The 27,536-nt window shown below is 41.3% G+C and overlaps 1 protein-coding gene and 1 long non-coding RNA gene across 5 annotated transcripts in view; one reads left to right on the top strand and one right to left on the bottom strand.

Moving 5' to 3' along the window:
- Positions 1 to 252: 252 nt before the first annotated feature.
- On the bottom strand, positions 253 to 641 carry LOC113610556 (uncharacterized). The gene is made up of 2 exons (XR_003429124.1): positions 541 to 641; positions 253 to 367 (listed from the first exon to the last, which is right to left on the bottom strand). It is a non-coding gene; the product is annotated as an uncharacterized LOC113610556 (long non-coding RNA).
- The window catches only part of PTPN2 (protein tyrosine phosphatase non-receptor type 2), a 75,528-nt gene continuing 48,508 nt past the window's right edge, over positions 517 to 27,536 (top strand). For all 4 annotated transcript variants that reach the window (XM_027088819.1, XM_027088822.1, XM_027088824.1 and 1 more), the window contains exons 1-2: positions 517 to 758; positions 26,410 to 26,500. In XM_027088819.1, coding sequence (XP_026944620.1) covers positions 597 to 758; positions 26,410 to 26,500 — 253 coding nt within the window. In that variant the 5' untranslated portion in view covers positions 517 to 596. The remainder of the gene's footprint in view (positions 759 to 26,409; positions 26,501 to 27,536) is intronic.

A 27,536-nucleotide genomic window follows, 5' to 3' on the forward strand; every position in this document is an offset into this window, starting at 1 on the left:
AATTTTAAGTAAAATTTAAATTTCAGTGTTGGACAGCACACTAACATTTTTCTAACCCTTCACATTTCTTCCTGAAGATTATAAGGTGTCCTAAGCACATGAGTTTCCCTATGTGAAGCGAGATGATTTCCATAATCAGCACGTTTGTTTGGTAACAGACGATTTGCTCTTTTTACAGGTAACACTAACATTTAAGTTGTGTAACGTTTACTTAACAAGCTGTAGACTCCAACCTCCAGGAGAGGTTGCTTCTCCTTTTGCTGCAGCGGTTTATTTGGCACAAAACCCGCGGGCGCCCAGGAGCGGGCATCAGTCCTGGTTTACATTTTCCGAGAGGAGAAAGTGGGGCACAGGCCGTTAAGCTGACCTAGAGAAGGTTCAAAATAAAAATCAAACCCCCAAGCACTCAACCTGCTGGTCTCCCCGGAGTCCTGCCTCTGGCGCCGCCAGGCCCCGCCCCCTCCACCTGGGCACCGCCTGGACCACGACTCCCCCGCCGCCCGCCCCGCACGGCGCAGCCGGCGCGCTGACGTCACGAACCAGGTACTTTCCCTGCGGCTGGGGCGGCGTGGGGGCGTGGCGGGCCTGGAGCACGCATGCGCAGCAGCGGCTGCGCGCTGCCCGGATCGTGCGGGGCCCGAGCCTCTCCGCCGGCGCAGGCTCCCTCGCGCCAGCTCGCGGCCGCCGCCATGTCGGCCGCCATCGAACGGGAGTTTGATGAGTTGGACGCTCAGAATCGCTGGCAGCAGCTGTACCTGGTGAGTGGCGGGCTCGCGCAGCCGCCGCCGCCCCCTCCGAGGACCTGGCTTGCGCACGCCGGTGCCCTCCGGCACTCGCCGCCTCCGCCGCCTCCCGCTGGGGCGGAAGTGGCGGCGCGCGGGCCGCCTCAGGGCGCGCGTGCGCCGCCCGGGCCTCGGCGCTCGGGCGCTCGGGGTTGGGGCGGCCGCGTGCGCGCAGGCGCAGTGGGCTCCGGGGGGCGGTGCCGGGGGGCGGGCGTGGGCGTGGACGCGACGGTACAGGGGGCGGCTGGGGGGTCGGGGGGTCGGGGGGGCCGGGGAGGGTCGCCGAGCCGCGGTGGGGCGGCCGGACAGTCGCGGCCCGAGCGTCCCCAGTACGCCGTCGCCCCCTCAGAGCTTTCTGGAAGGAGCTCGGTGAGTCAGGGTAGGCGCCGAGGGGTCGTCCACGCCCCGGGACCCGGCCTGAGGGGCTCGGGTCTCCGGGCGTCGTGAGGCAGCTCCCCGAACGCGGCGCCCGGCGTGATTTCTGGTCGCCTCGTGGAGACGCGCCCTGGGACGGTCTCCTGGGTCAACCATGGAGCCTTTCGATCGAGCAGAACTTAATTTTATCTCTTTTAAAGTGACCTAGTTGTCTGCTTCCTACTGCTAATTATTGCATGTTATTTCCAGGATTGCAGTGAGTGGTTGTGAGCTAAATGCTGCTCCCGCTGTCAGCTCGCTCTGTGTACAGTAAAACGACAAAAAAAGGGCTTTCCTGTAAATCTAGATGCTCCCGGGCTTTTCTCCTTCCCGTTTAATTAGATGACAGTTCCTCTTGTCATTATGTTCGTAATGTAACGTTTTCTTCTTGAGCACATTAGCAGGACGTGTAATAAATACCCTGATTCACGTGGGTCAGAGTGTGTTAGAATAGGGTACTAACTTCAGAGAATGCTGGTAAGGACTTTCCCAATTATAGAAAGTTTTAAATGCAAATTCTCGTAGGAAGCTCTATGTGAGAGCCTGCCAGCTGTGTCTTCTCCAGTTGCATTTGTTTTAGGAGAGGCTGCTGTCCCCAGGTTGCGAGTGGTTTATCAAAATACAGGTTTGAGAGGAAACGATGCATGCTACAGCTTAATTCAGCTTGACATTTTGATTAAGTAGTTTGGCTTTTTTGGTTATGATTAATATCCATGAATATTCAGTGAAAAGTGTAATCCATCTCACCAGAAAAATGCATTTATATCCACTGAAAATTGCATTCAGTTTCATAGAGTTCAGGAAATCTTTCCATGGGCTTCTGCCTAGGAATCCTTTACTGGATTGGTCAAAGCTCTTATTATTTTTTTTCCTAGTGGAAGAACAAGAGCATTTGTTCGGTCAGTGCAAATCATGCAATATACACTGGTGTTTTGTTTAAAGTTGGTCACAAACCAGGAAAAATGGAAAGCAAGTCCAGAAAGAGTTTTGACTCTGAGTGTTTTCTTTTGACTCTAAACATCCTCTCAGCCATTCTACAGATTGTGTTGTGCACCCTGCCCTGAGCCTTGGGGATTCATCAGAGAGCCGCTGACCAGGTTCCTGCTCCTGAGGCACTTACTTTCTGGGACTTGGTCTCTTGAAGGCCTTATCACAATTCCATATTTTCATTTACTCACTTGTAACACCTTAAAATGTGCCAATGTTAGACGGAGTCCCTGCTCTCCAGGATCCAGCCAACTGGGGAGTGGTAACTAGGGAAGCAGATGAGAACATGAGAGTAAGAACGCAGAAGCTCGTGTTAAGCACGGTGTGCTGTGCATCCCCCACAGGATGCATCTGGGAGTCCTGGCACAGCTTCCTGGAGGAGGTAGGGCCTTGCCTGAGTCTTGAAGAACAAGTCGGCCAGGGGAGGAGAATGAGGGAGGGAGAGAATTAGTGTTCAGAGGAAGAAGAAATGTGTGCGGAGACACAGAGCATAGAAGACCAAGAGAATTGCCAACGGCTGAGCCTGGTGCAGAGTGCGGTGTGACGTTGAGGTGCCAGGGGGACAAGGCCAGACAGTAAGACGGAGCCCGTGGGCCCTTGTAGATCAGTCTGAGGACTGTGAGCTAGTAGATAGCACCCACTGTGGAATTTGATGCTTGGAAGTACCACAATCATATTCTCTTTACTCTTTAGCAAGACCATTCTAGCTGTGGGTTGGGTGTGGCTAACTGTGGGCAGCTGGTACAGGGAGGGGGGCTCTTTGGGAGTCAACCTAAGGAGAGATGTTGAGCTCTTGAACTCAGGCAGTGGCAGGAAGAATGAAGGGGAGATACAGATTTGAAATGCTAAGGGAATAGATTTGTTTGGTTTTGAAACTGTTCAATTTGCTTCCTGTAAGACATCGAAATGGGAATAGTTTAATATGTAAATTTGGAGTTCAGGAGAGGTCTGAGTTGTAAATGATTTTGGACATCATGAGCATGCAGATGGTATTTGAGGTCCTAGATGCAGGTGAGATCACTTAGGGAAAACAGAGAGGGTTTGGAAATGCCGAAAGCCAAGGACAAAGTCTTGACAGATAACAATGTTTAAGGGCATAGGTAGAGAAAGAGGAGCTTGCAAAAAGAAAGGCTAGAGAGGAATAGCCATAGAAGTGGGGGGAAGATTGGTGGTGGGTGTGGAGGGAGCTGATGCTCAGCAGGCACGTGCTGCAGGGGCACCAAGGTCAAAACCGAAAGTGCCCGTTAAATTAATGGCTAGAAGATCAACAGATTCCTTGCAAAGAGCAAGTTGAGAGGAATACGGAAGTCAGATGTGGGATGGAGTGGGGAATGGTGGCTGAAATGAAGCATGAGTATGTGACTTCCCTACTTTAAACCTTCAGTGGTTTCCCATTGCTCACCATGTAGACTTCAAACCCCTGCCACTGCTCACAAGACCACAGGTCCTGCCTCCCCATATGACTTTCTTCCCTCTTTGTCATTGGGTTCTTCTGTTCCTTGAAATGTGCTGTCTGTCCTTCCCTTAAGGCCTTTGTAGATATAGTTCTCTTTGCCTGAGCACAACTTTTCTTTCCCTTTTTCTTTCCTCCTTTGCTTAACTACCTCCTCATTCCTGGAGTCTCACTTCCTCAGGGTGAGGCGGTGGGAGGAGCTTCCCGGCCCTCCCTTGCAGGGTTGAATCCCCTGGTATGTACCCATAGTGTCCCATGGCCTCCCCTTTCAAGGCAGGGCATTGGATGTGATACAGCAGCACAGGACTTTGAGACCACAGTTTCTGTTAAGCAAACCACTATCCTTTGAGTAGGAAAAAGTGTTACAGTGGGCTTTCTTCTTTGTAGGTCACAGCAGTGGGTATATTGATGATAACATTTGAGAAGAGGTATGCTTTTTTTGGCGATACAAATTTGACTAGGAAAAGAAAGGTTTTGCTCCTGAGCAAAAAAGCTAAATATAACTAAGAGCTAGACTTGCTTAGTGGTGTGAGGACTTTTGCTTTATACCTTATTATTCAAAGTCTTGTAGGAAAAGGGAATGTATTATTTTGAGACTGATACTCTGGCCCCTTACCCTTTTTTTAAAAAAAATTTCTTATTTATTTGTTTTTATTTTTGGCCGCATTGGGTCTTTGTTGCTGTGCGCGGGCTTTCTGTAGTTGGCGGTGAGTGGGGGCTACTCTTCATTGCAGTGTGCAGGCTTCTCATTGTCGTGGTTTCTCTTGTTGCGGAGCATGGGCTCTAGGCACGTGGGCTTCAGTAGTTGTGGCACATGGGCTCAGTAGTTGTGGCTTGAGGGCTCTAGAGCACAGGCTCAGCAGTTGTGGCACATGGGCTTAGTTGCTCTGTGGCATGTGGGATCTTCCCAGACCAGGGCTCCAACCCCTGTCCCTTGCATTGCTAGGCAGATTCTTAACCACTGTGTCACCAGGGAAGCCCTGGCCCCTTACTCTTTTTACCCCCTTTGAACAGTTGCTCTTATAACTTTTGAAATGGGAGGTTTCTGGGAATGAATGACTGGATTGGAGCTGACTCTTCATCTTTTCTTGGCCTCATTAGCCTTCCTGCAGGCTGTGCCAATGCCTTGTGCAGATTCAGGCACCTAGTGGGCACTTGGTATGTGTTTGCTGAACATGACTTCCTACCACAAATGGGTGACTTGATGTGTCCACATGATTGGGGAGGGGGGAAGCCTAAAGAGATTGGAGATTGAAGAAAGAGAAGGGAAGATTATTGGAGCCAGAAACCTCAGGAAGCAGGAGCTGATGGGATCAGGAGCACACGGCAGAAGACTTGCCTTGAACGGGCATGGTTGGCAGAAGTGAGATTGCTGGAAAAGTCTAATTTGTCTGAGCGACAGACTAATAACATTAATGTAGTCTGAGGTTAATTCTGGCTTTTTGAGAAATGTTCATGATTGCTTTTTGCTTTTCCTTTGTCGCTGATGATTGCTGTCTGAATCAGGCTGGGGCATTAGAAGGGCAGAGGAAAGGAATGGAGTACTGTGAGCCGTTCGGGGAAGAGAGTAAAACTGTAGGGAAATGGCAAAAGCTAAGTCATGGAATAATGTTTCTAGTAAGTGGTAGCTCAGAAGGAATTTGGTTGATTAATCAGACTTTGTGGAACTCTTAACTGACTGGTCATTTTTCTTTATTAGAAATTCGTAGTTCAAATATTGTCAGAGTAAGAGCAGTTTTTACCATTTGTGATTCAACTAATTTTTAGAAGTTAAATATCAAATGAACTCTATTCTAGTACTTACAGTGAGCAGTCAGTGTGGAGGATAAATCAAAGCTATCTTATTGTAAAACACTTCCCTTGCAGTGTCTGTTGCACATTCTCCTGCCAGCCTTTAATTTAAGTTCTCAGTGCTTGCCATATTAAACTCCTTGAATTTCCTTGAGAATCACCTGCTTTCTCACACCTTGGAGTCTTTGCACATGTTGGACATAATCTGTGTCTACGTTATTTTCTGGGAAGTGTCTCCAAGACTAGACTTTAGTTATATGCTCCTTCTCTGATTCCTGAACCCTCTATATTCTTTTATTAGAGTATAAGTCACATTGTTTTATTTTTAAAATAAATTTATTTATTTATTTATTTTTGGCTATGTTGGGTCTTTGTTGCTGCATGTGGGTTTTCTCTAGTTGTGGTGAGCAGGGGCTACTCTTCATTGAGGTGTGTGGGCTTCTCATTGCGGTGGCTTCTCTTGTTGTGGAGCACAGTCTCTAGGCACGGGCTTGAGTAACTGTGGCAGGCGGGCTTAGTTGCTCCGAGGCATGTGGGATCTTTCCGGACAGGGCTCAAACCCATGTTCCCTGTATTGGCAGGCAGATTCTTAACCACTGCGCCACCAGGGAAGTCCAGTCACATTGCTTCATAACTGTCTACTTGTCTGTCTGGCTCCTTGAGGGCTGCCTCATTTTCCTTTGTTTCCCCAACATCTGCCTGTAGACCTGCAGTGTGTTAGATGCTCAGTTAGTATTCTCTAAACAAGAGTACTGCTCCCTTTGTAAGATGTCAGCACCTTGGTTTATTCCAACCCCTCACTCACAGCTGAGGAGACACCGTCCAGCACGAGGTTGTGACTTCTGTAAGGTTACCATATCCATTAGTGATACAGCAGGGACCTAAATCCTGTCCTTGTGATTCTCACTGCAGCACTGTCCTGCTTGACCAGCATGACAGCCTATTTGCTTTCTTCTTATGATCTACTTGAGATTAATGGTACTGAGAGAATCATTTACACTTTTGACGGCAAGAAGAGAGTAGAATGTGTTATAATAGGTTGGGTCATTTTGGGACTGGAGGCCTTTAAAACAGCATCTGGGATCCATGGATCAGACTGGAAAGGGATTTTCAAGTCCCCTGAAACTGTGCTAACTTGTATGAATGCCCTAGGGGATGTAGTTTCTGGGGGATTCCATAGCTTTGGTCAGATTCTTTCTTTTTTAAAAAAATTATTTTATTTATTTATTTTTGGCTGCATTGGGTCTTCATTGCTGCACACAGGCTTTCTCTAGTTGTGGCGAGCGGGGGCTGCTCTTCATTGCGGTGCGTGGGCTTCTCATTGCCGTGGCTTCTCTTGATGCAGAGCACGGGCTCTAGGTGTGTGGGCTTCAGTAGTTGTGGCATGCTGGCTTAGTAGTTGGGGCGCACGGGCTTAAGTTGCTCCGCAGCATGTGGGATCTTCCTGGACCAGGGCTCGAACCCGTGTCCCCTGCATTGGCAGGCGGATTCTTAACCACTGCGCCACCAGGGGAGTACAGCTTTGGTCAGATTCTTAAATGGAGCTCTGTGATTCCTCAGAAGGTAAGAACCACTGCTTTAAGGAAAAGCAGCTGGGGGAATGATTCTCCAGTGAAGAATATAGAACTCGAAATAATACTGTTTTGCCTTTGACAGGTTCTGTAGGTTACTGATACCTATAATCATGGAAATCCAGATAGCTGTGTTGTCCCCTACTCTTTCTAGCTTGCCTCTTGTTCAGTTTTTTTATTTTAACCAGAATCTCCAATAGCCCTTTTTGGCTTCTCCCAGATCATTAGTATCCACAAGAATTCCCTGTTCCCAGTTGGAGAACTATCACAGCTCTTGCAGTCTCCTGCGGTTCAGACACCCTGTCTGGTTGCTTTGTTTTCTTACTCTGTTCACTCTTCCAAAGAGTAAACCAGAGATATGGACAGATAAGATCTAGGAGAGCAGAATTAAAATTAACATAAGTGTGCTCTTCACTTTCTCAGATAAGCATTCATATGATTTGTTTCCTCTGAAAATTCTTATCTAGATTCTCCGTGCTCTGTTCCCTGTTGGTGGTGCCATTAAAATGATTTCTTATTGGTGAACTGTTAGGGGCAGAGAATATTTAAACCAACTAGTAATTTAGAACTTTGGATAATACCCTTTGTTACTTTGGATAATAGTGACTAACCGTATACTAAGTCAACTTAGCATATAAACTTAAAACATAGCAGCTGATAACTAAGGAACAGATACAGTTCAGCAGGCTAAGTGTTAAAGCATATAAGTTCTGACTCTGCTGTTCTGAGTGGAATAGTAAACTTTTCTGTTACATTCTTAGTTGGAATGCTGTTGTACCTTGCTGGGCTGTTGTCTGAAGTGAGTGTAGTGTTATTTTAAATATATTTAATGTAGTGCTAATTTAATGTTCTATTTATGGTACAGTAGTAGTAATGTTTCAGGAAGCTGTTTTGACTTAACAGTGAAATCCTTGCTTTTAAAGATTGTGGACACCTTTAGACACCTTTAAGATGAAACCTGTGAACAAGAGACATGCCCACATACATACAATTCCCCCACATTTGGCATGTGATTTCAAGGGTATCATAGATCCCTAAGGACTGTTGAGGTTGATGACCTCCAGGAAGCTTGTATCTGTGGATTTCTGGTATCTTTTTCAGTTTGGGAGGTTTGTTTGTTTTTATGTGCTCCTATTCCTTTCACAACCCAGGACTCTGATTTAATGTGCTCTTTGTTATATCACCTAGTTCATTTGGGTCATGTCACTGATCACTGATAACTTTGTGTTAAACTGCCTTCCTCCCTCTAAAGAAAATCTCATACTAAATTATTTTGTTTCTTCTTTCACTGTATTCAAACAACCTTATACTCTGAAAGCTATCATTTCCTCTGACAGGTTACTTAGTAGTGCTTCCAGGAATTCTTGAGGCAGTCTGGGGTAAGGTTCCCAGGGGTGGCCCACTCCTCCTAGTCAAGGCTGGGACCTTAGACCATCCAGGTGGTACTCCACGACAGCGGGAACTGATTTATGCCTCAACCAGTGAAAACATAGTTTCACATTTCAAATCTTAAGTTTTTATTTTTTTAAATCTCTATTACTGTAACATTGTCAGGGTGAGATAGTTATAACACTTTAGTATGATATAATATTAAATAATACTTTAGTGTTTGGTACATAGCTTTGTTCTATATAGTACACAGAAAACGTTATATCCTTGTTGTACTTTAGAATATTCTACCTCGAGCTGTTGTGATGGAACAGCAAATAAGAATTTAGGAAATTGGAAAAGAGATATTAATTTTATAAGAAAAAAGTAGGACTTTAAGGTAATCCCAAATTGATAGTTTCTACTTATGGGAGAAATACTGAAATTTCTTTCTTTATACTTAAGGTCCCTAAGTGAATCCTCAATTATATGATGGTTAAGTGTTCACTTTGTTTTATTAGTCAAATCTTTGTGTATATACTCTGTATAAAGATCCTGTGGATGGACACAGTGAAGTAGGAAGCTAAATATGTTGCATGTGTCAGGGTGTTCAGTTGGTCATGGTCCTTCGTATTATACCCATCGCTGGTTGGGGAGATAAGATTCCTGGTGGAATAAGTTCTGCTATGTATCACACTTCTTTCTGAGAGGCCCTCCTCTGTGAGGAGAAGACTTTGATAAGAATAAAATAGGGATTCCCTGGTGGTGCAGTGGTTGGGAATCCGCCTGCCAATGCAGGGGACATGGGTTCGAGCCCTGGTCCGGGAAGATCCCGCGGAGCGACTAAGCCTGTGTGCCACAACTACTGAGCCTGCACTCTAGAGCCTGTGAGCCACAACCACTGAGCCCGCGTGCCACAACTACTGAAGCCCGCGCATTCTAGGGCCCGTGCTCCGCAACAAAGAGAGGCCACCGCAATGAGAAGCCCACGCACCGCAACGAAGAGTAGCCCCGCTCGCTGCAACTAGAAAAAGCCTGCACACAGCAAGGAAGACCCAATGCAGAAATAAATAAATAAATAAATAAACAAACAAACAAACACAAGCTCTAAAATTCAGTCCTGGATTCCTATCTGGATCTACTGCTTAACTGCAGTATAAATTTGGAAAAGTTGAATCTCTGTTTTCTCATTTGTAGCCACCTACAAATAAGTTACATAGCATTTGCGTGATACAAAGTAAGAGTTTAGTCAAGATATGCTATTTTATTCTTTTTTTTAAAAAATAAATTTATTTATTTATTTTTGGCTGCGTTGGGTCTTTGTTGCTGCGTGCGGGCCCCCTCTAGTTGTGGCGAGCGAGGGCCACTCTTCGTTCCGGTGGCTCAGTAGTTGTGGCTCACGGGCTCTAGAGCGCAGGCTTAATAGTTGTGGTGCGCGGGCTTAGTTGCTCCGCGGCATGTAGGATCTTCCCGGACCAGGGCTCGAACCCGTGTTCCCAGCATTGGCAGGCGGATTCTTAACCACTGCACCACCAGAGAACTCCCAGAGCTTGTGGTTTAATACACAAATAAGTAATTTGGTTAGGATTACATGAACATGGCAAAAATGAGAACAGTACAGAAGGGTGTGTAGTGGAAAAGTAAGTCACTGCCCCCATGCTCCCTCATTCCTTCCCTGTAGGTGATCACTCTCCTCTCTCCCTTCTCACTCCCTCTCTCTTTATACAAACCCTGTGAAACAAACAGCATACTGTATTGCACCTTGCTTTTTTCACTTATATTTTGAAAATCCTTCCTTTTAGATCTCATGTGTTCATTTTAACAGTTGAATGGTATTCATTATTTAAGCACTCATCTATAATGGACATGTGGGTTGTTTCTAGTCTTTAGCTATGGTAAGCAATGCTGCAGTGAATAACCTTCCAAAGAAGTTGTACATGTCCATCAATAAATAGTATAAGAAAGTGCCTGTTTCCCTACACCTTTACCTAGTTTTTTAATCTTTGTCTGATAGGTGGAAAATGGTCTTACTCTTGTTATATTTTGCAGTTCTCTTATTGTGAATGAAGTTTAACAGTTTTTATTTTTAAAAGTCATTTGTATTTCCTTTCTCTTTCTGATATGTAAGAGCTCGTTACATATTAAGGAAGTTAAGTGTTTGTCATATATTTAAATACTTTTTCAATTTATGGATTATCTTTTGACCTCGTTTATGATGGTTTTTCATGTAGAAATTTTAAATATTTATGAAGTCAGATTTATCAACTTTTTCTAACTTTTTGTGCCATGGCTCAGAGAGAGCTTCTCTATGATTACAAAAAATTTTCTCCGGTATTTTTCAACAGTTTTATGGTATTTTCTGATGATGTCCATTCTAACTGGTGTGAGGTGATGCCTCATTGTAGTTTTGATTTGCATTTCTCTAATAATTAGAGATGTTGAGCAGCTTTTCATGTGCCTCTTGGCCATCTATATGTCTTTGGTGAGATGTCTGTTTAGGTCTTCTGTCCAATTTTTGATTGGGTGGTTTGTTTTTTTCATATTGAACTGCATGAGCTGTTTATATATTTTGGAGATTAATCCTTTGTCCATTGATTCATTTGCACATATTTTCTCCCATTCTGAGGGTTGTCTTTTTGTCTTGTTGATAGTTTCCTTTGCTGTGCAAAAGCTTTTAAATTTTTTAAGGTTTCATTTGTTTATTTTTGTTTTTATTTTCATTACTCTAGGAGGTGGGTCAAAAAACATCTTGCTGTGATTTATGTCAAAGAGTGTTCTTCCTATGTTTTCCTCTGAGAGTTTTATAGTGTCCAGTCTTACACTTAGGTCTTTAATCCCTTTTGCGTTTGTTTTTCTGTATAGAGTTAGGTAGTGTTCTAATTTCATTCTTTTACATGTAGCTGTCCAGTTTTCCCAACACCACTTATTGAAGACACTATCTTTTCTCCATTGTATATCCTTGCATCCTTTGTCATAGATTGGTTGACCATAGGTGCGTGGGTTTCTCTCTGGGCTTTCTATCCTGTTCCATTGTTCTATATTTCTGTTTTTGTCCCAGTACCATATTGTCTTGATTACTGTAGCTTTGTAGTATTGTCTGAAGTCAGGGAGTCTGATTCCTCCAGCTCCTTTTTTTCCCCTGAAGACTGCTTTGGCTATTCGGGATCTTTTGTGTCCCCATACAAATTTTAAGACTTTTTGTTCTCGTTCTGTAGAAGATGACATTGGTAATTTGATAGGGATTGTGTTGAATCTGTAGACTGCTCTGGATAGTATAGTCATTTTCAAGTCAATCCAAGAATATGGTATATCTCTCCCATCTGTTTGTGTCATCTTTGATTTCTTTCATCAGTGTCTTATAGCTTTCTGAGTACAGGTCTTTTACCTCCTTAGGTAGGTTTATTCCTAGGTATTTTATTCTTTTTGTTGCAATGGTGAATGGGATTGTTTCCTTAATTTCTCTTTCTGGTCTTTCGTTTTTAGTGTATAGGAATGCAAGAGATTTCTGTGAATTAATTTTGTATCTTGCAACTTTACCAAATTCATTGATTAGGTCTAGTAGTTTTCTATTGGCATCTTTAGGGTTATCTATGTATAGTATGTCATCTGCAAACAGTGACTGTTACTTTTTTTCCAATTTGTATCCCTTTTATTTCTTTTTCTGCTCTGATTGCAGTGGCTAGGACTTCCAAAACTATGTTGAATAATAATGGCGAGAGTGGACATCCTCGTCTTGTTCCTGATCTTAGAGGAAATGCTTTCAGTTTTTCACCATTGAGAATGATGTTTGCTTTGGGTTTGTCGTATATGGCCTTTATTATGTTGAGGTTGGTTCCCTCTATGCCCATTTTCTGGAGAGTTTTTATCACAAACGGGTGTTGAATTTTGTCAAAAGCTTTTTCTGCATCTTTTGAGATGATCATATGGTTCTTATTCTTCAATTTGTTAATATGGTGTATCACATTGATTGATTTGCATATTGAAGAATCCTTGCATCCCTGGGATGAATCCCACTTGATCATGGTATATGATCCTTTTAATGTGTTGTTGGATTTTGATGGCTAGTATTTTGTTGAGGAGTTTTGCATCTATGTTCATCAGTGATATTGGTCTGTAATTTTCTTTTTTTTGTAGTATCTTTGTCTGGTTTTGGTATCAGGGTGATGGTGGCCTCATAGAATGAGTTTGGGAGTGTTCCTTCCTCTGCAATTTTTTGGAAGAATTGAGAAGAACGGGTGTTAGCTTTTCTCTAAATGTTTGATAGAATTCACCTGTGAAGCCACCTGGTACTGGACTTTTGTTTGTTGGAAGATTTTTAATCGCAGTTTCAATTTCATTATTTGTGATTGGTCAGTTCATATTTTCTATTTCTTCCTGGTTCAGTCTTTGAAGGTTATACCTTTCTAAGAATTTGTCCATTTCTTCCAGGTTGTCCATTTTGTTGGTGTAGAGTTGCTTGTAGCAGTCTCTTATGCTTTGTATTTCTGCAGTGTCCGTTGTAACTTCTTTTTCATTTCTAATTTTATTGATTTGAGTCTTCTCCCTCTTTTTCTTGATGAGTCTGGCTAAAGGTTTATCAATTTTGTTTATCTTCTCGAAGAACCAGCTTTTAGTTTTATTGATCTTTGCTATTGTTTTCTTTGCTTCTATTTCATTTATTTCTACTCTGATCTTTATGATTTCTTTCCTTTACTAACTTTGGGTTTTGCTTGTTCTTCTTTCTCTAGTTTCTTTAGGTGTAAGTTTACATTGTTTATTTGAGATTTTTCTTGTTTCTTGAGGTAGGCTTGTATTGCTATAAACTTCCTTCTTAGAACTGCTTTTGCTGTATCCCATAGGTTTTGGATTGTTGTGTTTTCGTTGTCATTTGTCTCTAGGTATTCTTTGATTTCCTCTTTGACTTCAGTGATCTCTTGGTTACTTAGTAATGTATTGTTTAGCTTCCATGTGTTTGTGCTTTTTACATTTTTTTACCTGTAATTGATTTGTAATCTCATAGCGCTGTGTTCGGAAAAGATGCTCTATATGATTTCAATTTTCTTAAATTTACTGAGGCTTGATTTGTGACCCAAGTTGTGATCTATCCTGGAGAATAGATCCAGGAGAATAGCTTCCGTGTGCACTTGAGAAGAAAGTGTAATCTGCTGTTTTCGAATGGAACGTCCTATAAATATCAATTAAATCTCTCTGGTCTATGGTGTCATTTAAAGGTTTTGTTTCCTTATTAATTTTCATTTTGGATGATCTGTTCATTGGTGTAAGTGAGGTGTTGAAGTCCGCCTCTGTTATTATGTTACTGTCAATTTCTTCTTTTATAGCTGTTAGCATTTGCTTTATGTATTGGGGTGCTTCTGTGTTGGGTGCATATATATTTATAATTGTTATCTCTTCTTCTTGGATTGATCCCTTGATCATTACGTAGTGTCCTTTCTTGTTTCTTGTAACATTCTGTAAAGTCTGTTTTATCTGATATGAGTATTGGTACTCCAGCTTTCTTTTGATTTCCACTTGCATGGAATATCTTTTTCTATCCCCTCACTTTCAGTCTGTATGTGTCCCTAGGTCTGAAGTGGGTCTCTTGTAGACAGCATATATATGGGTCTTGTTTTTGTTTCCATTCAGCGAGCCTGTGTCTTTTGGTTGGAGCATTTTAATCCATTCACATTGAAGGTAATTATCAATATGTATGTTTCTATTACCATTTTCTTAATTGTTTTGGGTTTGTTTTTGTAGGTCCTTTTCTTATCTGTGTTTCCCACTTATAGAAGTTCCTTTAGCATTTGTTGTAGAGCTGGTTTGGTGGTGCTGAATTCTCTTAGCTTCTGCTTGTCTGTAAAGCTTTTGATTTCTCAATCGATTCTGAATGAGGTACTTGCCGGGTAGAGTAATCTTGGTTGTAGGTTCTTCCCTTTCATCACTTTCAGTATATCATGCAACTTCCTTCTGGCATGTAGAGTTTCTGCTGAGAAATCAGCTGTTAACCTTATGGGAGTTCCCTTGTATGTTATTTGTCATTTATCCCTTGTTGCTTTAAAATTTTTTTCTTTGTTTTTAATTGTTGTCAATTTGATTACTGTGTGTCTCAGTGTGTTTCTCACTAGGTTTATCCTGCCTGGGACTCTCTGTACTTCCTGGACTTGGGTGTCTATTTCCTTTCCCATGTTAAGGAAGTTTTTGACTATAATCTCTTCAACTATTTCCTTGGGTTCTTTCTGTCTCTCTCTCCTTCTGGGACACCCTATATTGCAAATGTTGGTGTGTTTAATGTTGTCCTAGTCTGTCTACATTTCTTTTCATTCTTTTTTCTTTGTTCCACAGCAGTGATATCCACCATTCTGTCTTTCAGGTCACTTACCTGTTCTTCTGCCTCAATTATTCTGCTATTGATTCCTTCTGGTGTATTTTTCATTTCAGTTATTGTATTGTTCATCTCTTTTTGTTTGTTATTTAAGTCTTCTAGGTGTTTGTTCTTTAATTCTTCTAGGTCTTTGTTAAACATTTCTTGCATTTTCTTGATCTTTGCCTGTATTGTTTTTCTGAGGTCCTGTATCATCTTCACTATGATTATTCTGAATTCTTTTTCTGGAAGGTTGCCCATCTCCACTTCATTTAGTTGTTTTTCTGGGGTTTTATCTTGTTCCTTCATCTGGTACATAGTTTTCTACCTTTTCCTTTTGTCTTTCTTTCTGTGAATGTGGTTTTCATTCCACAGGCTGCAGAATTGTAGTTCTTCCTGCTTCTGCTGTCTGCCCTCTCTGCAGTGTCATTTATTCCATTTACAGTGTTGTGCAACCATCACCACCATTTCCCAAACCCCTTCAGCACCCCAAATAGAAACTCTGTACCCATTAAGCAATAACTCCCTATTCCCTCCTCCCCCAGCCCCTGATAACCTGTGCTTTACTTTCTAGCTCTATGAATTTGCCTCTTCTAGGTACCTCATACAAGTGGAAACATACAATATTTGTTCCTTTGTGTCTGGAAAATTTCACCTAACATAATGTTTTTAACGTTGAAGCATGTTGTCGTCTGTAACAACCTTATTCCTTTTTTATGGCTGACTAATGTTTTTTTTTGTATGGGTATGCCATATTTTTTTTCTCTGGTAATGAACGTTTGGATTGTTTCCACCTTTGGGCTATTGTGAATAATACTGCTATGAACATTGCTGTGCAAGTGTTCATTGGAGTCCCTGGTTTTAATTCTTTTGGTTTGGACCTAGAAGTGGAATTGCTGGATAATATGGTAGTTCTGTGTTTAGCATTGGAGGAACTGCTAAACTGTTTTCCACAGTGGCTGCAACATTTTACATTACCGCCAGCAGTGTTTGAGGTTTCTGCTTTTCTCACATTCTAACACTTGTTATTTACCATTTTTTAAATTATGGTCGGGCTTCCCTGGTGGCGCAGTGGTTGAGAGTCCGGCTGCCGATGCAGGGAACACGGGTTCGTGCCCCGGTCCAGGAAGATCCCACATGCCGTGGAGCAGCTGGGCCCGTGAGCCACGGCTGCTGAGCTTGCGCATCTGGAGCCTGTGCTCCGCAACGGGAGAGGCCACAACAGTGAGAGGCCCACGTACTGAAAAAAAAAAAAAAAAAAAAAAAATTATGGTCCTGCGTAGTAGGTATGTCACTGTGGTTTAGATTTGCATTTCCCTAATGACTAAGAATGTTGAGCATCTTTTTCATGTGCTATTGACCATTTCTGAATCTTTGGAGAAATAACTATTCAAGTCCTTTGCCTTTTTTTGGTTTGTGTTTAATTAAGACTTTACTTTTCTAGAGTGGTTTCACATTCACAGCACAATTGAGAGGCAGATTTCTTATATACCCCCTGACCCCACACCAGAGTGACACATTTGTTTCAACCCATGAACCTACACTGACAGATAATAATCACTAAAATCCGTAGTTTACATTAAGTTTCACTCTTGGTGTTGTATATTCAGTGGGTTTGGACTGATGTATTATATGATATGTATCCATCACTATGGCATAATACAGAGTATTTTTACAAATCCTCTATGCTCCACCTTGTCATCCCTCCAACCCCTGACAACCACTGATCTTTTACTGTTTCAGTAGTTTTTTTTTTTTCCAGAATGTTATATAGTTGGAGTCATACAGTATGTAGCCTTTTCAGACTGGCTTCTTTAACTTAGTAATATGCATTTAAAGTTCTTCCATGTCTTTTCATGGCTTGATAGCTCATTTCTTTTTCACACTGATTAATATTCCATTGTCTGGATGTGTCACAATTTATGTATCCATTCAACCCTTGAAGGACACATTTGTTGCTTCCAAGTTTTGGCAATTATGAATAAAGCTGATATAAACATCCATGTGTAGATTTTTATGTGGACGTAAGTCTTCAGCTCCTTTGGGTAAACATCAAGGAGCATGATTGCTGGATTGTATGTGCAGTTTTGTAAGAAAGCACCAAACTGTCTTCCAGAATGGCTAGACCATTTTGTATTCCCACCAGCAGAGAATGAGAGTTACTGTTGCTCTACATCCTTGTTATCATTTGATGTTGTCAGTGTTTTAGATTTTGGCCATTCATAAAGTGTCTTTGCCTATCTTTTTTTAAAAAATATTTATTTTTTTGGCTGTACCGGGTCTTAGTTGCAGCATGCGGGGTTTTAGTTGTGGCATGCGGATTCTGACCAGGGATTGAATCCAGGCCCCCTGCACTGGGAGCATGGAATCTTAACCACTGGACCACCAGGGAAGTCCCAGGTGTCTTTGCCTATTTTTTAATTGTCCTTTTGTTGTTGAATTGTAGCAGTTCTTTAGATATCCTGGTTATTAATATCTTGTCAGATACACGGTATATAAATATTTTCTCCCAATCTGTGAGTTTTCTTTTCACTCTTTAGATAGTGTCATTTTATGCATGTAAGTCTTTAATTTGGATGAAGTCCAATTTATCTATTTTTCTTTTGTTGCCTGTGCTTTTGGTATCATAATTTAAGAAACCATTGCCAAATTCAAGATCATGAAGATTTTCAATCCCTATGTTTTCTTCTAAGAGTTTCTTATAGTTTTAGCTCTTACATTGATCATTTTTAGTTAATTTTTGTGTAAGGTGTATTGTAATAGTGCAACTTCATTATTTTGCATGTGGATGTCTCGTTTTCCCAACACCATTTGTTGAAAAGACTGTCCTTTCCACATTGGATGGTCTTGGCCCCCTTGTGGAAAATCAGTTGACCATAGATCTGAGGGTTTCTTTCTTTATTTTTTTAAAAAATATTTATTTATTTATTTGGTTGCACCTGGTCTTAGTTGTGGCAGGTGGGTTCCTTAGTTGTAGCTCGTAGGCTCTTTAATTGTGGCTCGCCGGTTCCTGTGTTGTGGCATGCGAACTCTTGGTTGCAGCACGCATGTGGGATCTGGTTTCCTGACCAGGGATCGAACCTGGGCCCCCTGTATTGGTAGCATGGAGTCTCAACCACTGCACCACCAGGGAGGTCCCTCTGAGGGTTTATTTCTGAACTCTGTTGTATTCCATCGATCTGTGTCTATCTTTATGCCATACCATATGCGTTTGATTACTCTAGCTCTGTAAGTTTTGTAATCAGGAAGTGTGATTCCTCCAACTTTGTTATTCTTTTTCAATATTGTTTGGCTTTTCAGGGTCCCTTGACTTTTCATATGAATTTTGGGATGAGTTTTTCCGTTACTGTAAAATTGTCATTGGAATTTTGATAGGGATTACATTGAATCAGTATAACACTTTGGGTAGCTCTGTCATCTTGATATTAAGTCTTCCAATCCACGAACATGAGATACCTTTCTATTTATTTAGGTTGTCTTTAATTTCTTTCAGCCACGTTTTATAGTTTTTAGAGTACAAGTCTTTCACCTTTTTGGTTAAGTTTATTTTTAAGTATTCTTGATTCTATTGTAAATGGGATTGCTTTCTTAATCTCATTTTTTTTTGAATTGCTCATTGCTAGTGTATAGAAACACAACTGATTTTTGTGTGTTGATTTTGTGTTTTGCAACTTTGCTGAATTCGTTTATTAGCTGTAACAGTCGTTTTGTGGATTCTTTAGGGTTTTCTACACATGAGATCACTTCATTTGTAAATAGAAATAGTTTAACAACTTTCTTTCCAACTTGGATGCCTACTGGGTTTTTTTGGCCTGATTGCTCAGGTAGAACTTCCAGTACTATGTTGAATAGAAGTGGTGAAAGTGGGAATCCTTGTCTTGTTCCTGATCAGTTAATTTTTTTTCCTAAATAACTGCTTGCTTTTATCATACTGTTTGTAGAATAATCCATCTTTCCTTCCCCCTGCCCCTCCATTTGCAACACCATCTTCATAATTTGCAGAATCCCTGTATGTGTGTTGGGTGAGTGAAGCATGAACAAATGCCTGCATAATCTGATTTCTCTCCACCTGTTCATCCTCATGTCTTGCATTTCCGTCTCTCATGTACCACAAGTCTTGTGTTGCTTATATACTTCTTGCAAGACATCAGTTAATCATTCTTTCATTCATTTGTTACATACATTCACATCTTTCTGGCTTTGCACAGCTCTTTTTCTGCTTGGACCCATCTTTCCCAGCTTGTTGACCTGACATCTGCTTGCTCATCCTTCAGGTCTGTTCATGCACTGTTATGCCCTCAGGCAAAAATAAATTCTCTTCCTGTGTTTACTTTAAATGTGAGCATGTTTTTCTTATGCCACTTATTAGACTGGCTCCTTGATAGTTCCAAGGAAAATTCTGAGGTCTGATTTTAAAGAGAAAATTGTCAGAGACAATTGTGCAAATAGTAGTAAAAATTGGCAGCAAGAAAAGTAATAGAAAATGAGGAAAAGATATAATTTTCTAGGTCTTTAATTCCATGCAGTAGAAGCTTTTTTGTTGTTCTTATTGATCACTGAAATGCCCAAAACACAGTAATAAGAAAAAATCCACATTATTATTTGACACTATAGAGAAGGGTCCCACCCACATATTTGAGACTCAGAGGATTTTGATAGTAAACAGTATGAGCATCCACAAAACCTTGGGTAAGGGCTGATCCTTTCTGTAAAGATGAACAAACAAATGCTAGACATACGAAAAACTCAGCACTTGAAGAAAATGAGACTGTATCATTTAGAGTATGCCAAATAGTATAAAAAAAGAGAGAAAAGTGGAATTCAGATTCCCAATATGACAAGTGCAGATTGTAAAAATAAAATAAGCTGAGAACAGGAAAGAGTTCTTGAAGTTATAGAATGTGACTGTTAAAAAATTCAGGACTCACTATCAGAATAGATAGTGCACAATACCAAGTTAGCTTGGGACAAAACCTTGCAGAATTTAGGAAAAAGGTACTTTAAATGAATAGTAAGAGAGCATTTAAAACACAGGAAGGGGGCTTCCCTGGTGGCGCAGTGGTTGAGAGTCCGCCTGCCGATGCAGGGGACATGGGTTCGTGCCCCGGTCCGGGAAGGTCCCACATGCTGCAGAGCGGCTAGGCCCGTGAGCTGTGGCCGCTGAGCCTGCGCATCCGGAGCCTGTGCTCCACAACGGGAGAGGCCACAACAGTGAGAGGCCCGCGTACCGCAAAAAAAAAAAACAAAAAACGCAGGAAGATCTCAAATCTGTGATCGGAGTTCCTGGAAGAGAGAGCAGAGGCAGATGAAGCAATAACTGAAGTAATAGTGGAAGAACATCTCTGAGCTGAGGAACACCTTGAGTCTCAAGGTCAGAGTCTCCACCAGGAATATATTTGAAAAGCATAAAAACCAGGATGCGTTCTGATGAGTTTTCTAAGTATTCAGGGTAAAGAAAAAGCAAGAGAAGTTATCTTTAGGGAAGAACAAGTCAGATTTGCATGAGTTCCTTTCCAGATCCTTAGGAAAAGGAGGTGTTGGGCAATCATAATATAGTCACCTCACACATGTATGTAAATTTCAAATACAGCTGAGGAGCTGAATGAATTATTCTCCCAAATAGCAGCTCAGTTCCATTTATTGGTTTGTTAATGCCTTTGTTTATGTCATATATTACCATTCCAGGAGACTGTATGAGTTTATGCGACCACTGGCATGAGCGCCTTTCATTTAAATGACTGTACAGTATTCATTTGGATGCACCATGATTTGTACAACCAGTCTTTTCCCTGACATTGAACATTTAGGTTATTTCTAGCCTTTCAGTGTCATAAATAACTCCATGAAAGACACTTGTGCATGAGTTAGCTACGTTTTGGATCATTGCCACTAAGAAAGAAATAACTAGTGAGTCAATTATTCCTAGCTTTTTTGAGCAAAAATCATATAAAAATCAATAGGATTAAAATTTTTATTTTGGTTAAATTATTTTTTAAAACAAAGATCTTCCCCATTTAAATTTAGCTTTAATTAAAGGTGGGAGTGGGCACTAGATTAGAACAGTGGTTCTCAGCTAGGTGTTGGTGGGGTGTATTGGTGGTAGATTTTGCTGTCCGGGGACATGTCAGAAGAGAATTTTGGTGGTCACATCTGGGAGAGGGGGTGCTACTGCCAATCTAACAAGTAGAGACCTGGCGCTGCTGTTAAACATCCTGCCAGGCACAAGAGGGCCCGCAACAATGTTAGTTATCTAGCCCAAATGTCAGCATTGCTGAGGTTGACAGGTTTTACTGCTAACAGAGACATCCTTTGTGTATTTAGGGCCAGTGTTTATGGGTTCTCTCTGCTATAGGAGGGGAACATTTCAGCATCAGAACATCAGTAGAGCCTTATTTTGCCGAATATGATAGACCTAGGGAATAGTTCAACGCTTGCCTTTCCCATCCCCATTTTGAGAAACACCTTGTATTTTATTGCTCACATAAAGTGCTTATAAAATTGTTTATTTTTGTGTCTTGGGTGGTCCTGAAAATGCCTCATCAGTGTCAGATCTAGTTATTGTTGAGATTTGGCTCTACTGTGTGTATTAGAGACCTGCATTTAGCTGCTTGGAAAGAAAATCAGGCAACAACAAACAGGGACTTCCATTTCTCATGTGATGAGAATTCTGGAGATAGGAGTCCAGAGCTGTTACTGTGGCTCCATCAAGTCATAGATGACCCAGTCTACTCTATTTCTGCTTGGCCTTCCTCAGGATGTGCTTTTACCTTGGGGTCACCAGACAGCTCCTGCCCTTTCCCACCCCTCGCCCCCCACATCAGAGCCTGTATTCAACTGAGCCAGCCCTTTTGATCAAAGCTCTCCTGCATCCCAACCTAGTGATTTCTGCTTATTCCCATTGATTGGCCAGAACTGTGTCCCATGACTGTTCTTAGTTGTACAAGAGGCTGGGAAATACAGGCTCTTAGTTGGGCTCTTTGTAAGTCAGAAAATACATTCAGAAACCTTTAGTAAGAAAGAATCGATGTTGGAATAGGCAACTAGTACGTAGCTCTGGAGCCACTTTCTAAAGTACTGGGGTTCTTCCTAAATGCACTGAAATTAAAGAAAGGTAAAGGAGAACAAATAATAATGATAACATTAGAAATTTGAGAAAATGAACTCTGTAAGAATTCTCTCTTTTAAAAAAAAGTAACTGAGAAAATGTATCTGTTTTATGGTGTTGTAAATTAAGATCTTTTCCCTACCCCAATACTTGGGGCCCTGCCCTATTCTTTTTCTGCAATATCAGTAATGATTAGTTATATTGTACATTTAAAAAAATGTTTTTTAGGCTAAAAATTGGAAACAGCAACCAACAGTTGGACTTAACTGTGGAAAATGGGTGTATAAGCATAACAGGAGTACTGAAGAAGGGCTTGTTTAATGCCCTTTTAAAAATTGTTTTATATTTTAGTTGTAGGAGTTTTTTAAAAAAGTATATTCTGGATATTAATCCCTTATCAGATATATGATTTGCAACTGTTTTCTCACAATCTGTGTGTTGCAACAACTTTTTGATGTGATTTTAAAACTACTTATTAGCATTAAGACTGATATTACACTAGTATTTATTACTATTTTAGCTAGTTTATTTTTAAGTAGTATATAAACTAAAGAATATGTGAATGTATGGTTTAAAATTTAAATGGCACAAAAGGTTTCCAATAAAAAGCAGTTAGAATGACAGAAGGTTACTTTGGAAAGCAGAGAGGAGCAGGGTAGAGAAAAGCTGTGTCTGATGTACTTTATACCTTTTCTAAGAGAAGAAATTTGAAACAAATATGGCAAAAGTGGTAACATGTTTAATCTCACTGGTGGGAACATGGGGTGTCCTATTATCTATATTTTTTTGTTTGAAATCTTTTATAATTAAAGCAAATTTTTAGTTATATAAATTTCTACCCTCCCCTAGATGTTCAGTCCCCCAGTCGTCTGCCCCACAAGTTACTAGTATTTTGACTCCTTCTAGAATTATTCATTGTGTTCTCAGGCATAGTTATGTTTGAGTGGATGGAGTTGGGAGCTACTCAACGTCTTTCATACCTTTTTCACAGTGTGTCCTTGAGACCAGCCCACACAAGTGTTTGCAGCACTTGTGTCCCTTTCCTGGTTCCCTCCTGTCCCCCTAGCTTCCCCTCACCTCTGCTTTACTCCTGCAGGGCACTGAGGTTGCTGCCAGTTTTCCACTGTTACATACAGTGAACATCCTGGTACACACAGGTATATGGCTGTATGCGATATAAATTCCTGGAGGCAAAATTGGTGGCTCAAACTTATAACCTTATCAAATTGTTCTCACAGAAACATTACAGCAGTATGCGCTCTGCAGCAAAGTGTTGGAGCACTTCTTCACTCTCCTCACCTGCCTGATGTTCTTAGAATTTCTTATTCTTGTCAATTATTTTCTCTGCATTTGATGCAGAAGATCTCTCAACATGCATGTTTTAGTATTGTTTTAAATTAATGTTTTTCTTTTATATCAATTATTAACTTGGAATATAAAATTACTTGAACTTTGTAGTGTTTCGACTCTGAAGTGTTTGAGATTATACAGATAAAAGCCAAGACCTGAATGTGTTTGACTTTACCTATAAAACTTATTATTTGACACTTAAAAACTTCTATAATTAATCAGTGGAAATGAAGCTTTATTTATTTTTTCATCCAGTCACAGTAATTTGTTATGATATGCTTTCATGGAAAAGTATTTGAAGCTAAAAGGTAATATTTCTGTCCAACTTATTGTATGAGGCTAGTAGAGCTTTGATACTAAAACTGAATAAATTGTATGGGACAAGAAAATTAGAGGTCAATTCAACTTAAAAATGTAGATACATACATCTTAAAATAATGGTGGTACACCCAAACAATAGAATATCATTCAGCACTAAAAAGAAATGAGCTATCAAGCCGTGAAAAGACATGGAGGAACCTTAAATGCATATCTAAATGAAAATCTATTATTGTAATTCAATACATTACCAGATTAAAGGAGAAAAGTTAAATATCCATGAATGCAGGGTAAACATTGAGTAAAATTCAACACCCATTCATGATGAAAGAAACATTTAGTAAACTAGAAGTTACTGAGGGGAACCTTCTTAACCTGAAAAGGGTATCCACCAGAAACCTAAAGCAAATATTACACTTAGTGGTTAAACCTTAGAAGCAGTTCTTTCAAAATCAGGGAAAAAATATTTCTATTTGACATTGAATAAGAGGTCCCAGCCAATGCAATTAGATAAGAAAAAGAAATAAGAGGTATGAATGAGAAATACGAAGCATAAGGGAGACAGAATTATCACTGTTTGCTGGTATCGAGAGATTCAGAACCAGCTACCAAATGTTAGAGAGCTTAGCAAGATTGCTGGGTGTGAGAGTAGCATTAAAAAGTCAGTAGCGGGCTTCCCTGGTGGCGCAGTGGTTGAGAGTCCGCCTGCCAATGCAGGGGACGCGGGTTCGTGACCCGGTCCGGGAAGATCCCACGTGCCGCGGAGCGGCTGGGACTGTGAGCCATGGCCGCTGAGCCTGCGCGTCAGGAGCCTGTGCTCCGCAACGGGAGAGGCCACAACAGTGAGAGGCCTGCGTAACGCAAAAAAATAAATAAATAAATAAATAAATAAATAAATAAATAAAAGCCAGTAGCAACAATTGTAACATGTGTATGTGTGTGTTTCTGTTCCTGTGTGTGTGGCAGATTGCATTTTCCAAAAGGACTGCACCAACATATGTTGAACCCCCATGCTCTTTGCACAAAGAGGCTGTGATTTCTTGCGCTGAGAGGTGGTCTCTGTTCCCTACTCTTGGGTATTGGAAGGCCCATTGGGTAAAAATATGAGCTAGAAAGTTACCTGTCCTAGGGCTGTTGGGTGGTGGCAGGCAGGACGGTAGGAAAATTACCTGAATAACTTATTTATGCTTAATTTATAAAATTACCTGGTGCCTAACTTTTTTTTTAATGGGTTTATTTATTTATTTTATTTTATTTTTGGCTGAGTTGGCTCTTTGTTGCTGTGCACGGGCTTCCTCTAGTTGCAGCGAGCAGGGGCTACTCTTCATTGCAGTGCGCGGGCTTCTCATTGCGGTGGCTTCTCTTGTTGCGGAGCACGGGCTCTAGGCACGCAGGCTTCAGTAGTTGTAGCACGTGGGCTCAGTAGTTGTGGCTCACGGGCTCTAGAGCGCAGGCTCAGTAGTTGTGGCACACAGGTTTCATTGCTCTGCGGCATGTGGGATCTTCCTGGACCCAGGGCTTGAACCTGTGTCCCCTGCATTGGCAGATGGATTCTTAACCACTGCACCACCAGGGAAGTCTTGGTGCCTAACTTTTAAAATACTGTTTTTCCAGACATGGTAGTGTGAGCAAAAGCCCAAATTAATTTTTGCTGTTAATGCATACTCTTTGGGGTATGGGTATGCTGTTAATGCATATGGGGTATGCATATGGGGTATGCATATGGGGTATGCTGTTAATGCATACTCTTTTTTTTGGTATGTTTATGTTTTTGTTTTTGTTTTTGTTTTTGCGTTATGCAGGCCTCTCACTGTTGTGGCCTCTCCCATTGCGGAGCACAGGCTCCGGACGCGCAGGCTCAGCGGCCCAGCCGCTCCACATGTGGGATCCTCCCGGACCGGGGCACGAACCCGTGTCCCCTGCATCGGCAGGCAGACTCTCAACCACTGCGCCACCAGGGAAGCCCCTGTTTCTGTTTTTATCTGAATTCTTAGAATAATGTTCCATTTGGGAGAAAAAGCTGGTCATGATGGATACAGCAAGTAGCTGAGTGCCTAGTGCAGGCATACTGGCACAGAAGTTCTTCTGTAGTGGAATACCAAGAACCATAAGGGTCCTAAAATGAGCATTTGTAGCTCTAGAAATAAAATTTGAGAATACCGGGGCTCAGAATAAAGTAACAGTTATATGGCATGAAGATAAAGAAATAGATTAAAATTTTAAGATAGAAGCTCTGAAATATAGGTAGATAATATTCAGAGAGTTTAGTTGGAAATTTGAGTATGATGTGGTAACCTTAGCTTCCTCCTTTGCATCAGTTGTCACATGAACTGTTAACGTTGCTGTAGGTGTTGAACATGGCAGGGCAGTGAACGTGTATGAGAGCAGAGCCTTCTGCTTGAAGGACCTTGGTTCAGTCCTGGGGTCTCACACTCACTAGCTGTGGGACCTTTGGTAGATCATTTAACTCCTGAAAGCCTGTCACCCCTGACATACAAAATGGGGAAGATAATCTTTCCCACTGGTGTTATGAGAATTGAATGAGGTCACGTCGATGATGTGCTTTGCATAGTACTTGACCTATACTAAGTGCTCAGTGAAAGTTATTCATTCATTCATTCATTCATTCATTCATTTATTTATTTATTTATTTTTGTGGTACCGAGCCTCTCACTGCTGTGGCCTCTCCGCTGCGGAGCACAGGCTCCGGATGCGCAGGCTCGGTGGCCATGGCTCACAGCCCCAGCAACTCCGCGGCATGCGGGATCCTCCCGGACCAGGGCACGAACCTGTGTCCCCTGCATCAGCAGGTGGACTCTCAACCACTGCGCCACCAGGGAAGCCCGAAAGTTATTTTATACTGGCTGGGAAAGTATCTGTTTTGCTATATAAAATTTAAGAGAAATATTAAAATATATTTTTGTTATTTTAAGGAAATTCGCAGTGAGTCCCATGACTATCCTCATAGAGTGGCCAAGTTTCCAGAAAACAGAAATCGAAACAGATACAGAGATGTAAGCCCATGTAAGTACTTGGGGGGGGTGTGGGTGTGTGTGTCGTAGGAGGCGGGACATGGTGGAAAAGGTTGGGGTCGGGGTTGGTAAGTATGGTGATTTTTTTTTCATACTAATGTAATATATGTTCTTTAAAGAAAATTTTCAAGGCATAAAATAGTAGAAGGAAGGAAAATTGCCCATAATTATTTCCTCCTCCAACACATTAATTGATGTATTTCTTACCAGCCTTTTTTCTTACACATGATTTTTCTCTTTTCAAAATAATTGTAATCATATATGTGTAGTCATATATATCTACTTCTTTTCATATTATTCCATAGCTTTTATAAGTATTACTTAAAATATTTATTGGTGTAATTCTTTTCCCCTGAATTACAAAAGTAGTGTGTATTCACTACTACTTGAAAAGTTTTAAAAGTTTTAAAACATAGAAATGTGTAAAGAAAAAACTCTCATCATTTAAAAACAAGCAAATACTATTGGGTTTATATTCTTTTGGTATTTGTCTGTGTAAATGTGTATGTACATTCTTTTAAATTCAGCTGGAATCCTGCACGCACTGACCTGCAGCTTTTCTCCCGTGTGGTTGCATGTTGTAGACGTTTCCTGTCCTGAACAGTCTTTTAGTGGCTTCCACAGTGGCTTTGGGCAGGTCAATCTTTATGTAACAGTTCCCTGTGGTTGGACTTAGATTCTGCTGTGCGTGTGCATGTATGTGCACGCGCGTGCGCGCACACACACACACACACACACACACACACACACACACAGGGTTTTGTGAACAGTTATAACACCAGGGCTTTAAAAATGTGTTCATCAAGTGATTTTATTTTTGTTCTGATCGATCCCACCTTCAGATATTGAATTAGGCTGCCTTACTGCTCAGAGGATTCGCATGTTTGGTTTCAGTGGGTGAGCGTAGGCATCCTCTTTAGGGCTGCTGGTGTGCTGCATTTGTGTTCGATGCCAGGTGCTTCCTCATGGGCCTCACGCTCCACTATCACCTCTCTTCTTCATAGCTTCAACCTCTTTCTAATAACTCT

Source organism: Aethalodelphis obliquidens, unplaced genomic scaffold (assembly GCF_003676395.1).
Source record: "Aethalodelphis obliquidens isolate GAN/ISIS:26980383/991018 unplaced genomic scaffold, ASM367639v1 scaffold63, whole genome shotgun sequence".
Taxonomy (NCBI): domain Eukaryota; kingdom Metazoa; phylum Chordata; class Mammalia; order Artiodactyla; family Delphinidae; genus Aethalodelphis; species Aethalodelphis obliquidens.